This window comes from Moschus berezovskii, chromosome 13 (genome assembly GCF_049115385.1).
Source record: "Moschus berezovskii isolate FMDL1 chromosome 13, NW_MosBer_1.0, whole genome shotgun sequence".
In the NCBI taxonomy this organism is placed as follows: Eukaryota; Metazoa; Chordata; class Mammalia; order Artiodactyla; family Moschidae; genus Moschus; species Moschus berezovskii.
In genome coordinates, this window is record NC_142472.1 from 32,968,422 (window position 1) to 32,983,677 (window position 15,256).

The window sequence follows — 15,256 nt, forward strand, 5'->3', positions numbered from 1 at the left end:
TTCAACTCGGAACATTTGTTAACTAACTTTAAAAAAAAATAATAGTAAAAAATGAAATATAAATTCATCAAATATAGCATCATAAAATGACATTATATCTGAATTTCAGGCTAAAACCTAGAATAAGAAGCTGCTAATATTTGGGGAAATATTCCTTATTTGTCATTACTGAGTCCCCAAGGACATCCTATGGGGATAGCCGACTTACTATCTGGAAAAATTATTTGATTTTAAATCAATTAAATCAAATAATGATTTAAAATCAAGTAATTTTGATTTGATTTTTTTTCCCTTCATCTGAGGATCAGTTCAGTTGCTTAGTTATGTCCAATGCGATCCCATGGACTGCAGCATGCCAGGCTTCCCTGTCCATCACCAACTCCCGGAGCTTACTCAAACTCATGTCCATTGAGTCAGTGATGCCATCCAACCACCTCATCCTATGTCGTCCCCTTTTCCTCCCACCTTCAATCTTTCCCAGCATCAAGGTCTTTTCAAATGAGTCAGTTCTTTGCATCAGGTGGCCAAAGTATTGGAGTTTCAGCTTCAGTCCTTCCAATGAATATTCAGGACTAATTTCCTTTAGGATGGACTGGTTGAATCTCCTTGCTGTCCAAGGGACTTTCAAGAGTCTTCTCCAACACCACAGTTCAAAAGCATCAATTCTTCGTCACTCAGCTTTCTTTATAGTCCAACTCTCACATCCATACATGACTACTGGAAAAACCATAGCTTTGACTAGACAGACTTTGTTGGCAAAGTTATGTCTCTGCTTTTTAATATGCTGTCTAGGTTGGGTATAACTTTCCTTTCAAGGAGCAAGCGTCTTTTAATTTCATGGCAGCAGTGATTTTGGAACCCCCCAAAATAAAGTCTGTCACTGTTTCCATTGTTTCCCCATCTATTTGCCATGAAGTGATGGGATCGGATGGCATGATCTTAGTTTTCTGAATACTGAGTTTTAAGCCAACTTTTTCACTCTCCTCTTTCACTTTCATCAAGAGACTCTCTAGTTCTTCACTTTCTGCTATAAGTGTGGTGTCATCTACATATCTGACGTTATTGATATTTCATCTGAGGATAGTTTTATTATAAAAATTGCTTAAGAAAAAAGTTTTATCTTGGTAAGCAAATTTAAGACTGTCACTTTTGCTGTTTGCATTAACTAAACATGCTGCACAGTTTTTCCATTAAAAAATATGTGGGTTTGATTATACCAGAGTAGTTACAATCAGGAACTCACAGTTTTGTTTTGTTTTTTTAACTCTTTGACTAAGCTGAGCAGGGTCTTTGGACCCTGACCAGGGATTGAACCCACGCCTCCTGCACTGAAAGTACAGTCTTAACCACTGGACAACCAGGGAAGTCCCCAAACCCCACATATATTTTTGCTGAATGAACTTAAAGATCTTTATCCACCTTTTAAAATTCTCTTGCAGAAACTGCCACTCTGTCAAATACCACCTTTACAAACCAAAATTATTTTTCTTTGGCGAAAAAGTAAAACCACCCATCATTAATTTAACTAAATACTCTTAATTGTAAACTTGGTCTTTAAAACAAAGAGACTAGTTATTGTAGTTGCTTTTATTTTTGTTATACTCATGGCGCCTGCTTGATTTTTAGAAGTTGAAGGGAGTATGCTCTTTTTGGGAGTTCAGTTAATTGCAGGGAATAGATGAATATTCAGCAACCTGTCTTTTAAGGCCCTTTCTAACCCTGAGATTTTATGAGTCTATATTTACCTTTGCCCTTATTCTTGTCCCTTAGTCCAAGGACAGGAATCATGTTAGGGGAGAGTTGGGGAGTGAATTGGGCTTTAGTTTAGGAGGACGTGATGGGTGCTGAGTGGGAGTCATAGAACATACAGTGGTTGACTCAAAGAGGTACAGTTACTGTTGACTCCCTCTCCTTTTTTTTAATACTTAGTACATTTTAAAATTATTTTTGTAACTAGGGAAAAAAAGAAGAATATAAACCCATAGATTAAAACAAGTTTTAAAAATCACCTTCTCAAGTACCTTGCTCCAAACAGACAGTCCCTGAATTCTTCAAGATGGATCTCTATTTAAGTCATTGAAAAAATGATTAATAAAAAGCCTTTTAAAATACTTTTTTGGAGAGAAGTTATTTTTCATGAGATTAGAATATAAAACCTATGTTTATTGACTCCTATGAAGCAATTTCCTGAAAGATGGAATTTTCCTTGGTGGTCAAATCAGATAGAATTTAAGGTAGATATTTTATGTCCCTTGGAGCTGGACGGTCCTACCAATGATTTTATCATCAGCTCCAAATATACCACCAGCTATACATTTGGTGCTCAAAAACTGCTTTCTGAGCCAAACCCAGTACCCATTCTTAAGGGAATAGTGAACACAAGATAATCCCAAGTGAGAGGAGTGAATTATTGTTGTGTTCTTTTTCTCATACCTTTCAGAAAATCTGAAAATGTTTAATGTGTATTACATTGGAACCTCAAGCACTGACTTTGTATCTCAAAGTTGGAAGAAATGAGATTGATGTCCCACATGGTTGTAAAATGCCAAAAATAAGTAGAGCTGAAATGAGTTAAAGCCCAGTATTCAGGAAGGCCAAGTGAAAACTTCAGATCAAGGGTAGCTGTAATTGAAAGGGCCCAAATAAGTATTTAACACCACTCCCTGCTGGAACTGCTAAGATTTCTGAATTTCAAATTGGCATTTTATGTTTGACAAGGTGACATTGTATAAGAAATGTATTGTAAAACACTGATGTACGATAGGAAAATGATTGAATGTAAATATTTCAAGATGTGGACCACTGTTCAAATGTTATCATAAATCTTTGCCATTGTTTTAGGGTATAACTCTTCATGCATATATGAGCTGAATTGAGAGCGCCAGCTCTTGGGGAGGGAAATCATCAGCAAGTTTCTGCCTCGCTGTCAGCACTAGCGTGATTTGACCACAGAAGTATCCTATTAGGTCTTTCCTGTTATTATGATATGCTTGTAATTACATAAATGGGAAACCCTTTTTTGAAGATACTACATCTGTCCTTGCTCTTATCCTGTTCATTGAGCAGTCTGAAATGTCACTGTTACATGGAATTAGGATGGGTGGAGACAGTTTGCATTGTTAAACTTTAGAAAGAAGAAAGCTTAAACTGTAAGGTTAACTATCCTTCCATTCCTTGCAGGTTTGGAAGGTTTACAGTAGCTGCTCTGCAGTCCAAAGTAGAGCAGTATGAGCGTGAAACCAATCGTCTCAAGAAAGCGCTGGAACGAAGTGATAAATATATAGAGGAACTGGAGTCTCAAATTACACAGCTGAAGAATTCAAGTGACGAGAAGGAAGTGATGAATGCCATTTGTCAGAGAGCACTTTCTACAGACAGCAAGGGGAGCAAAGGTGCCGAGGAGGATATGGCATCCAGGAATCAAGGTGATGGTGCCAGAAAGCAGCTTGGCTCAGCCACCTCGAGTTCTCACCTGGCAAAACCTTCTGGCAGTTCTGTCAGGCAGGACGGCACCAGCAAAACAGAACCAAATTGTTCTAAGAACCAAGACCCGTATCAGAAGCGAGTGGAAACAATGCTCACTGTGACAGATACAAGTATGGATACCTATCTGGAAAGAGAGTGGGGTAATAAGCCAAGTGATTGCATGCCCTACAAAGATGAAGAGCTCTATGATCTTCCAGCTTCCTGTACTCCTTTGTCCCTTAGTTGTCTTCAGCTCAGTACTCCAGATAATAGAGAGAGCTCTGTAGTCAAAGCAGGAGGTTCTAAAAAGCAGTCAAACCATCTCAGAAAATTGATGTTTGATGATTTCTGTGATTCTCCGAATGTGTGTAATAAAGATTCTTCAGAAGATGATAGAAGTGAGAGTGAAAAGAAATCAGAGTGTTTTACTTCCCCAAAGACAGGGTTTTGGGATTGTTGTTCCACAAGCTATGCCCCCAGCTTGGACTTTGAAAGCTCAGAGGAGAACACAATAGCAAATTGTGTTGGAGAAATTTCTTCAAAATTGAGTGAGAAACCAGGTTCATGTTTATCTAAGAGGTTGAATTCTCTCCGCTCTTTTGAAATGAATCGGACAAGAACATCCAGTGAAGCATCAATGGATGCAGCTTACCTTGACAAAATCTCGGAGCTGGATTCAATGATGTCAGAGTCAGACAACAGCAAGAGCCCCTGTAATAACGGTTTTAAGTCGCTGGACTTGGATGGGTTATCAAAGTCATCTCAGTGCAGTGAATTCCTTGAGGAAACAGATAAGTTGGAAGAAAGAACTAAACCAAACCTTTCTAAAGGTTCTCTAACTACTGATCAGTTAGAAAATGGAAATGAATGGAAACCCAATTCTTTTTTTCTCCTCTCTCCCTCTGACCAAGAAATGAATGAAGATTTTTCACTCCATTCCAGTTCGAACCCAGGAACCAATGAAATCAAACCACCAAGTTGTTTGTTTCGGACTGAGTTTTCCCAGGGTGTTTTGTTAAGCAGTGCAAACCGGCTATTTGAAGATCAAAGGTTTGGGTCATCTTTGTTTAAGATGTCCTCAGAGATGCCTGGTCTTCATAACCACCTTCAGTCTCCTTGGTCTACTTCTTTTGTGCCTGAAAAAAGGAATAAAAATGTGAATCAATCAGCAAAAAGAAAAATCCAAAGCAGCCTTTCCAATGCCAGCCCATCAAAAGCAACTAAAAGTTGACAAATTAGAAAGATGTCATTTATGTTTTTGTCCTGAGAGGAATATAAGGTTTTAAAGTTACTTTTTTTTTCTCCTCATAAAAGCTCTGTACAATTTTGAATTGATAATCTTTAGTCAGGTGTCAAGTCAGAATGGTGGATTAGCCTGTACCCTGGATACTTTTGTTCAGTTTGATGAGTTTAGTCTTTCATTTTCATTTAAGGATCTTTTTGACCAGAGAAGTTAGGGAGAGGGTTCTTTTTGTGTCTGGTTTGGTTGTATTTTGTTTTCTTGAATCTTTATTTATCTGTTTGCATACAGTGACCTATTAGTAAGCCTCAGTTATCTTCAGAATTTGGATTTCTTAAATAAAAGCTTTGGTGCAGTCTATGTACTGTTCATAAGACACTTTTCTTTAAGGCTTCCTAGAGTGAAAATTATTTTTCCTGCCCCTTTTTATTTATGTATAGTGATAGTCTAACTTTTACTCAAGGCCACGATGGAGAAACAGCACTCAAACCTTAGTCCAGTACTCACTGGCTTTTTTTTTTAGGTTTTACATATATTTTTGCATTTTTAACAGTGTGTTTTGTCCAGTTTTTGTGAAAATGTGTTGCTAGTAAGGGAATACATTTTCTGTATGAAAATATTTGTTTTATGTCCAGTAGCTTTCATTCTTTTATCTTTGTGTGTGTGTGTGTGAAGTCAGAAATAAGCAAGAAGGCAGGGAATAGTTGGGTTTGGAGAAGATTAAACATGATAGCTTTTCATTATTTCAGATACACAGGTGCAAAAGCACTCATTGCCAAGTTCTTGATCCACTTATGTCCCAGGGGAGCTTTCTTTGGAGTGGTAAAGTTCTTGTTTGCATGTTACTGTTCTTTATGGAAACTCTGTATGCATGGTAGCAGTCTTGCTTGCACTGTTTTACTTACTTAAGAAAAAGAAGTTTCAGTTGGCTAAAAGATCATCTTTTATGTAGGACAAAAAAAAGAGTGTTTTTCATGAAGAGTGTTGAGAGGAGGATGAGAATAGGTGAGCTAAGCACAATTTTTAATTTAGGTTCTTAAAAGGTATATTCTAAACATGGTTGGTATGCCCATATAGGCCTTTAAAAATGGTTTGTATGTTAATGACTTGTTTATCTAATGTGCACTGAACATTTTACATTAATACTGTACTGTTTTACATTATTACTGCATGCTTTTCTATGTGAACTGAATAAAGGATGTCATAAACACTGTAATCCTTGATGTTGTCCCATGTTGAATTAGCCTACAAAGACCAGTACAACTGAGCATTTTTTATTGTATTGCTCTTATTATACAGGGTTTGGCAATTGTAGCCAGTGGTCCCAATTCTGGCATGTGCCTGTTTTTGTGAAAGGCCTGTGAGCCAAAAGTGTTTTATACATTTTTAATGGTTTTCAAAATTCCAAAGAATATTTCATAACAGGAAAATGATATGAGGTTTAAATCTCAGTATTTCTAGACAAAGTCTTGTTAGAACATAGCTACACATTTTACATTTTATCTGATAGGACTGCTTTAGCACTGGTAGAGCAGAGCTGAATAGTTACATCAGAGACTATATGGCCCACAAAGCCTAAAATGTTTACTTTTTGGCCTTTTACGGAGAAATTTGCTAACCTTTGTTATAATTGACTCAGGATTCAATGAAACCATAGAAGTATAAAAAAATCACTTTTATGAGTTGGAAAATCATGACCTCTGCTTTTAGAAGTAATAAGAATCTCCCCCCTTACACAAAAGGCTTAATGTAAAGCGTAATTTTTGTTCTATCATATTTTTTCCAATATGTATTTGTGCATGACTTTGTCTTTCTGATAATCTTTAAGTTAATGGATAAACTTTCATAGATACTGCCATTTAAATATCTTTGACAAAGTGGATATGCATTTGAAATTCTATTAAATGTATAAATCTAAAATCTTTCTGAATAGAGTAAATTTGGGGGTAGACCTCACTCTAATTCTGTCTGTAATTTTTTAATTTTTCACCATGAGTGTGTTAGTTTTTAATACAAACTGACACTATGTCATGGAAATGCAGGGTGTGTAGCCTGATTGACTAATGCCTAATGGGGGTAAGCGTGTCTCTCTTGGGCTGGAGTACTTCTCAACTGCTTCAGAAACACTGCTTCATCCTCTCCAGAACACTATCTCATGTATCATATTAAAATAACCTGACATTACTCAATTAAAGGAAATAATCTGTGCAGGATTTGATTTTAATGCCACTTCACATTTGTACTCCTAACCTCTTTACCATAATCTCAAATGTCATGACAAATATGGTAGTCTCATTTTGTTGTTGTTTAGTCGCTCAGTCATGTCCGACTCTTTTATGACCCCAAGGACTGTAGCCCACCAGGCTTCTCTGTCTGTGGGATTTTTCAAGCAAGAATACGGGAGCGGGTTGCCATTTCGTCTCCAGGGGAACTTCCTGACCCATAGATTGAACCCTAATCTCCTGCATTGACAGGCAAATTCTGTACCACTGAGCCATCAGGGAGGCCCAGTCCCATTTTAAAATATATCTATTGTATATACACACTCAAACAAAAGCTACCTATTACTGATAGCAAGTACTCTGCTAGCCTCTGTCTTGTGTAATCTTTTCAAACTCTGTGAGCCAAGAATTTTCTCCAGTTTACCAATAAGTGAATTGAGGATTAGTGATCACATAGCTAGAATGGGCTTAGAACCCTGTCCTGGAGCTGGGCCTCAGACTCCAGGGCTTATAGTCTTCATCCCTCAAGCATCAGATACATGGGAGCTCACATTTGCAGGCCAAAGGATGAATGGATTTGAAATTTCCAAGGATTCTTTTTAAAGTAGTATTTTGGAAGTATTAGCATGTTTCTTTTCAAGTAGCATTTAACTCCTGTCCGTGCCCTGGATCTAAGGCTGCTCCTAAATGGAAGCTCAGTGATGGGAATTGTGTGTGTGCCACTTTTAAGTTTATAAAGATTCACATTAACTCTGACATTTAGATGAATTTCAAAGTAGCACTAAGGCCATGTTTGAAAAAGATGTAGAAGTGGTAAAGGGAAAAGACACATCACTTCATGTCTTTATAAAAACAGTACCTTTTGACTGCTCATCTCTTTAAAATGCTATGGCTAAGTGAATGTGGCAAGATGCTAGGTATTTTTTTTTGACATGACCTTTAGTGTTTATCTTTTAATTTTTAAAATCTCCATCCCATCCAAAATTACAGGTCTTTATCCTGTTTTAATGGGTCAACTGAGACTTAAAATGGCAGACATTAAGATATATAGTCCCTTAATATAAAATCTGATGTGTTTTCTTATAAACTCATATTTACACTGGTTTGAAACCTCTAATGGTACCGCTGAACAAGGGAAGAACTTTGGTTTTGATTCTTAAGATGTTTCGGGAACTTGTTTCTATATACTTGAATGGTATTCAATTATTCAAAGTGTAATTCATGCACTAGAATTTTCCCCCGTCATTTTTGTACCTGTGAATGATATTTGTAGAAAACAGTTTCATGGAGTTTGGCCTATTAGAAGGGTTTCCTGAGGCCTCATAAGAAGGTCTCTGTTCCTATTCTAGGGAGTCCTACCAGTCTTTGCCTATCATGATGTAACCCGATCCTTTTAATAATACTTGGCAGAGAAAAAACCTTTTAAGCAATGATCTCAGAGTGCATAGTGAACATTTATTGCCTAATTCTCGGAACCCCACTCAGAGAGGAAGCATCTATTAAGCTGCAGTTTTCTTTTAAGAACCCATCTGAAGCTTAGGCTTGGTTGATCTTCAGTCTGCCATGACAGAGGCAGTCTAGGATACCTTTGATTGAAGTTCCACTTCTTGAAACTGGGTACATTCCTAGGTCTGCTTTGTCTTAACAGGGGAGTAGATCCTCTCTAATGTTAGTTGGATTAACCAAGTGTGTAGAAGTGTGTGCCTAGTGTGACACATAATTTGAGGATGTAAAGCTCCAATACCCTAGGGCAAGGATTTCACGTAGGCATATACCAAGGAGGACCTAGGTCTGACCCCCTTTAATTCTTATATAACATTGGTGAATACAAAAGTGCCTGCACCGGGGATAGCCTGGAGCATAGAGGAAACCTGGTGGCTTCCGAAATGCTATTTGTATTGGGTCTTTAAGGATAGATAAGAGTTTGATGCAGAAGAGAACATGTACTTCTGCGTGTGTATCCGCTATCCTGCAAGTGGGCGCGTATTTCTCAGACGTCTCAGAAGAGGTGTTGAAGAAACCCTAATAGGGCTCCTGATGGACAAAGGCTTCCCGATTGCTTCAGCCTGCGCTGTCAAGTTTGGCTTTGGTCCGCCTGCTCTCTCTGAGCGTCCCCTGAGACTCCAGGCTTGCCCTCGCCGCCGGAATCGGCGGCGTGCCGGCGAGACGGTGACTCCCTGGACGCTGGAAGGCTCAGGAGGTGGCAGGGCTGGGCCATCATCTGTCCATTAAGCCTAGGCTTGGCGCTCCGAGGGCCGGAAGGCGCGACCTCGCTTCACTCGCCGGGTCATCTTTGTGCTGAGGTGAGGTCTGGCCCGTCTGTCTGGGCTGCGATCCCGCTTTCTTTCCTCTGGTTCCGGCGAACCCCGCCTTCCCGGATTTTCCAAGCCAGTGACGCTCCCCCACCTCCCCCAGGCTCCCGGGACGACAGACCTGCCCGCGCCCCTCCAGCTCGAGTTTCCCGCGCTCTTGAGGGCGCTCTCAGAGGCTCCGGTTCAGGCTCCACCCAAAGAAGGGACCCGCGCTAAGATTCCTTTCATTTTATTACCACTCGGGAAACCTGGCGATTAAGACGCGAAACCAACAAAGAGTTTTCTTTCCACCTTAACCTTGCACACAATCCTTTAACAAATTAATTAATCCTAATGAATTAACACTTCATTTATTTAAACGCGCTACAGTCCATGAATTAAATTTTCATGCAGTGATTAAAGGCTGTTAAAATATGCATGATTTCGTTAAAATTTTATAATAAATCAGGGCAATGTGTTACATGACAAGGCAACTATTTCCCAGTCCCTCGCAAGGGGCTTTGATTTGTGCAGGCAGCGGGGAGGAGGGGCGGCTGACGACGGCGCGGGCGAGCGTTGGAGCCGGGTGGCAGGACCCAGCTCCGCACTTCGGCGTGCGCACTCGGCTTAGCGCTCTGCTCCGCGGCGTCGGGACCCTCCTGGGGATCCCGCTCCCGCCGGCGGAGCCGAGCCTGCGGAGTGCGACGGGCGCTCCTCTCTCCGTCCCCGGAACTGCACTCGCCGGGGGCTGGGGGTCCTTCGGTTTTCTTTAGCTCGCGCGAGCGCGCGTTCGGGTAGGAGCGCTGCGCCGGCGGCTCTCCGGGGACAGGAAGGCGACACAACTTCCATCTCGTCGCGTGGGGTCAAAGAAGCAGGTGTCTGCTGTAGAGTTGATGGGTTCGTTGCTGTTCTTAACCAGGAGACCTCGAAGCCCCTTCTCTGACCAGCGCGATCTCCCTTTTCGGAAGGGGCCAGGACGGGGGAACTCTGTTTCCCTTGGGACCTAAACCCCAGCGGCCCCGTGACCAAGCTTAGCGGTCCCACCCTTGTCACTCGGACAGCGAAACTGGTTCTGGCAACTAGCGGGCGGGGGAGGCCGGCCCCGGTCAGGACGGAGACGTGGTCATGCATCATCCTTAGGGCTTTCACAAGGTAGGTGGGTTTAAGTCCACCGAGGGGTCAGGGTGGAGGTACATATCTACAAATAGATATCTACAAATGTAACGACCAAGGGTAACAATGACCGGCAGTGAACTTTACTGCCTCATCACTCAGGTCGCAAGTGTATCAGGGAGTGGGGTGGTCCCAATGTTCCCAACGGACGTTGCCTTTGAATTAAACGGCCAGAGGAATGAAAGCAGTGGATTATCCATCGGCTTCCTCGAGAACCTCCGCCCCGGGTCCACCACGGGCCTCAATAACACACCCACGGCCTTTTGGGACCGAGCGAGACAAGCGGCATGGGTGCGGGTGGGAGAGGAGGTAGAAAAGGAAGAGACCTTCAGGAAATCCACATGCTCTCGCAACGAGAGCCTGGCTGTGGACTCGCTCCTTGAGCTGGGCTGGGCCTCGGGGGTGGCACAGGACTGGGCACCCGCCCAGGACGGCCTGGCGGGCAGAGCGGGCCGGGCGGGCCAGGAGCCCAATCCCTACCCCGCGGGAGGGCTGGGCCGGGATGCGCGAGGGGTAGAGAGGCCCAGGGTCAGAGCAGCCCAGGCTTGGCGCTCGCACCGCCGCCCGGAGGGGAAGCGAAAGTCCTGCAAGAGTCCCTCCTCTGTCCCAACCTTCGGACGGACGGTGTCCGTGGGGGAGGGGGGTCTGAAGCCCAAGTGCATTCCCTCCTCCAAGGACCGATCCCCACCCCCCAATTCTAGGCCTGCTACTTCCCTGCCGACCAGTTCAGCCTCATCGCTGAAGACAAGCTAGGAGGCCTCGGAAGCCGGCCAACTCTGGGCTCTGGCGACTTCCCCCAGCGCAGGGCGCTGGCTGCGCGGTGAATGGGCCGAGTTTCTGGGCAGGAGCCCAGAGGAAACAGGGCGCCCCGGATCTGCGAGGAGCAGAGCTCCCTCTGGGTCCGCCCGGGCTTGCAGGTTGGCCCAGCTCCCCGGGTTTAGGCAAGAACGTGGGGTCTGACCTCCTCCTCTTGTACACACACAATCTCCACTCAGTTCAGTGGACATCCCTCAGGACTGCCCCCACCCCCATCCCGGTCCCTGAATGTGGATTAATAAATCGGGTTCAACCCCAGAGTGGGGGGCGGGTGGGATGTAGGGGCAGACTGTTCCCGCGCTCCTCCGGAGAGAGAAAGGCTGCCCCGCGGTTGGCAGCTGTGGAGTGGGCGGGGCGGTCAAAGGCGGGGGGGGGGGCATTCACCCCCGGCCGTCCCTCCCTTGCGCTGCTTCTCTCCCGCGGGTCTTCACTCCCACCTACCAACGTCTGCTCCCTGAGCTGGAGAAAGAGGCTCTGCCAAAGGAAACGTGAAGTGGGGCCTGCCAAAGAAGGAGGAGAAAATTAATTAATGAGGGAAAGAAATGTGTCTCTGATCCAGATGATAGACTCCCTGTCCCTGGGGGCAGAAATTCCTTGGAAATCAATAGCTGTGCATTCATTACCTCCCTCTTGATAAAATGCAAAGCTATGAGATGGAGGAGGAGGGACTCTGTGCTGGTCATTAAACAGGGGGAAAAAAAAAAAAAACCCTGCCCAGAATTCTATGCCAGGGTTCTGACCCCATGTGGGTATCACTAGTTCAGGCTCAGGCCATCCAGTTACTGCACTCGCCAAACCTGGAAAACAAAGCAGTGACACGGATGGACTGAGCCCCAGTTGGCCACCCTTTCTTTTCACTGCCCTGGGGAAAGTAGAGAAAGGCTTGATAAGATCCAAGGAACTGCCTGCAGACCCACCACCATCTCCCACTCTCTAGCCTGGAACTGAGGCCCAGCAGGGAGGTGGCAGGTTAATTCTCCCAAGGGTCATCCCCCACCAACTCCCAGTCTTTGCACCTTGGTCTTGCCCTGGACCACAAAAAACACCCCATTCACCTGTAGCTACCCCACTCTCATAGACTGACTAGAGGGCAGCTACCTGAATTTTATACTTCATTTAATCTCCAGTGTCTTGCTGTGGCCAAGATGGGTGCTCAGCAAGTATTTGAGGAAGGAAGGTAGGGTAGAAAAGTAAATGAGGAAGGGATGAAATAAATGATTTCGGAGAAAGAGCTGTCTGGAATCAAGATATCCAGCTCTAGCTGGGGACAACAGGCCCTTCTGTTCGAATCTGCATCCCTTTTTAGGTAGAGAGGAGACCCCTTCAGTGATCTTCCCTCTGGCCTCCCTCCTCACCAACCCCCACCCCAATGACCCTGGCTTGCTCAACTCCCTTTTGTTCTCAGCCGTCCCCATCTGCCCTCTCTTCCTTCTTACACACATATGTTGTTCTATGGGGTATTTTCCTAAGTGCTAGGGTACACACAGATGTGCTCTAAATGGGCTTCCAATCCATTACTGGGAGGGGTGGGTAGTGAGTTGGTAACTGTACCCAACCCTGGAGAAAAGTGAGATACTCTGGGCAAAGATCTGCCCCCCACCCCCAACTGGGCCAGTTCACTCAAGTGAACTAGGAAGAGTCTCAAGATGGTGAACTCTTGCCCTCAGGCCAGGGACTTACAGTGGGTTAGTTGGTATCCTCTCAGAGTTGGAAGGTAAACTGAGATAGGCTTCGGGGATTCAGGCGCCACCCCCCCCCCCGCCGCCTCCCCCCCACCAACGCAGGGTCCCTGTAAACCGGTGCTATTTGAATTTCTGTTTCCCCTGCATTCTTTGGGGTCCCTAAAAGCCACTGTTTCCCTGGGGGGAGAGGGAGACAGGATCTAGGCGCTCCTCCTCTGCAGGGCCCTTACTCCACCCCACCCCCACCCCACCCCCGCACGGTTAGCTCAGGGAACCGCAGCCATAGGTGTCAGGAAGGATTAAGCTAAGCCTGCACACCCGGTGCGACGACTACCGTGGACTCACTCGCTCCCTCCAGCGATGTCCTGCTCGCAGTCCATTCCCCGTAGAGATAAAGTTGCATTTAGCAGTCCCAGGGGACCGCGTAATGGATGAAAACAAGGTTCCTTCTCACACTAGCAAGTGAGCATCCTTCTTACTCTCCTCTCGAGCTGCAAGGGGGTGGGGGAGAGAGAAAGGTAGCGAGAAAAGAAAAGAAAGAGGAAAAAAGCCCTGGTGACGCCTGTGGGCTGTTCTTGGAATGTGAGTAGTGAATGGGTCCACTAAACACGCTCGCGTTTATCCAAACAGATCCACGCGAACGCAAATTAGGCTTATAGAAATGAACCTAATCTTTGGTGGAAATACAGATCTCCTTGGTGTGAGACATACCGGAAAGATTATCTATCTGATCTCTGCCTCCCACAAGCAGCCCCTTGCCACTCTCCAGCTCTCTCGCCACAGATGCGATAACATCTGGGCTGTTATTATCACCCTGGGCAAGCTCTGAGTCCCTGGGGACTCGGGCACCTGAACTGGGTTCCCCCGGGAGCCCCTTGATCTGTCTGCTACATAAGGGCCACATAGCAAGTTGGCTAATTGATTTATTCCTCTTACGTTTTGATTTCACAATAATAAAAAAAGTAAAAATAATTAAAGGTTCGAACAGAGCTTGAGTCCGGTTCTTTTAAATTGATTTAATTTTTTAATCATGCTTTCCTATAAACTGGCTTGATTCTGTCTCCTATTGAAGAAAAAAATTGTATGTGTATATACATCTATTTATAGATAGATGCTGGAGAAGGAAATGGCAACCCACTCCAGTGTTCTTGCCTGGAGAATCCCAGGGACGGGGGAGCCTGGTGGACTGCCGTCTCTGGGGTCGCACAGAGTCGGACACGACTGAAGCGACTTAGCAGCAGTAGCAGCATAGAGAGATGCATAGAGAAAGAGGCAAACAATCCAACACGATGTAAGGGAAAATAAAGTTCTCTTTAATATGTATTCCCTTTTCTCTGAAGTGATTTCCTTTCCCTGGAGTTTCCAACATGAAGTGTGTGTGTGTGTGTGTGTGTGTGTGTGTGTGTACGCTGAAGCGAGGTAAGGATCTCAACTACACTCTGTAAACTATTTTTCCTTTTGATTACAAGAAGCCTCAGATCACCCGGAGCTCGTTTGAAATGTGGGTTTGTACACGGTTAAAGCAGACAAACAATAAGAGAAATGCAGAGTTTCATTTCAACAGCCGTTCCCTGGTAGGAAGCACAAGCTCCTTGTGGCTCCTAAGTGGCTGTCACTGTCGGTACCTGATACAGTTACATTCGCAACAACAACAACGAAGTGTGCGGAGGAAATTAAATTATATGGAAATCAATACCAGCTGACTGCTTCAAACAAATGTCTGTCACCGCGATTATTCTCCAGGAACCTATTTATAAACCATGAAAAGAAACAGGTTCTTGCAGCAAAAGACAGCACCTTCTGCATTTCTGTGTTATTTATACTGTATACAGAGGAACGCGCGGGCATAATTTAACATACAAATGCTCAGTTGTATACATTATATAACAGCTTGTTAGAAGTCCCCGAGAGGAGGTGTTTGCCCGAGTGATGCGCATATATTCAGGGCTAGCAATCTGGGTCCGGGCGTGGAGGAGGGAGGGAAACCACCGAGGGGCCAGCGAGCATCCTGTCTTTTTCCCCCCTAAAAGGTGCCTACCCTCAAACAATAGCTGGCCCTTTTGATCTTCTCCAGACCCGCGATGGGAAAGGTGAGGCGTGCAGTGCGCATGTCCGGGTAGCTACAGGTGCATCACCTGCGCTGTCCTGGCTGGTGGTCACTATAAGAGCGGCTCCCACGCGCCGGTCGCGGCCCGGCGAGCGCGCGCGCGCGCAGACGCACGGCGCCACCGAGAGGGAGAGCGCGCGTCAGACAGACGGAGACAGCTGATGCCTGTCAGCGCGGCTGGCCCGCGAGCTCTCGCGAGAGCTCCCCGGACCGGCCGCGAGAATTGGGGCTCAGGTGTAAGAGGAGTGCATCCCGTCGGC

The 15,256-nt window shown here is 44.8% G+C and overlaps 1 protein-coding gene across 2 annotated transcripts in view; it reads left to right on the forward strand.

Annotated features, from left to right (window-relative positions):
* OBI1 (ORC ubiquitin ligase 1) overlaps positions 1–5,921 on the forward strand; it is a 44,037-nt gene extending 38,116 nt beyond the window's left edge. For both annotated transcript variants that reach the window (XM_055426526.2, XM_055426527.2), the window contains exon 6: positions 3,181–5,921. In XM_055426526.2, coding sequence (XP_055282501.2) covers positions 3,181–4,696 — 1,516 coding nt within the window. In that variant the 3' untranslated portion in view covers positions 4,697–5,921. The remainder of the gene's footprint in view (positions 1–3,180) is intronic.
* Positions 5,922–15,256: the final 9,335 nt, after the last annotated feature.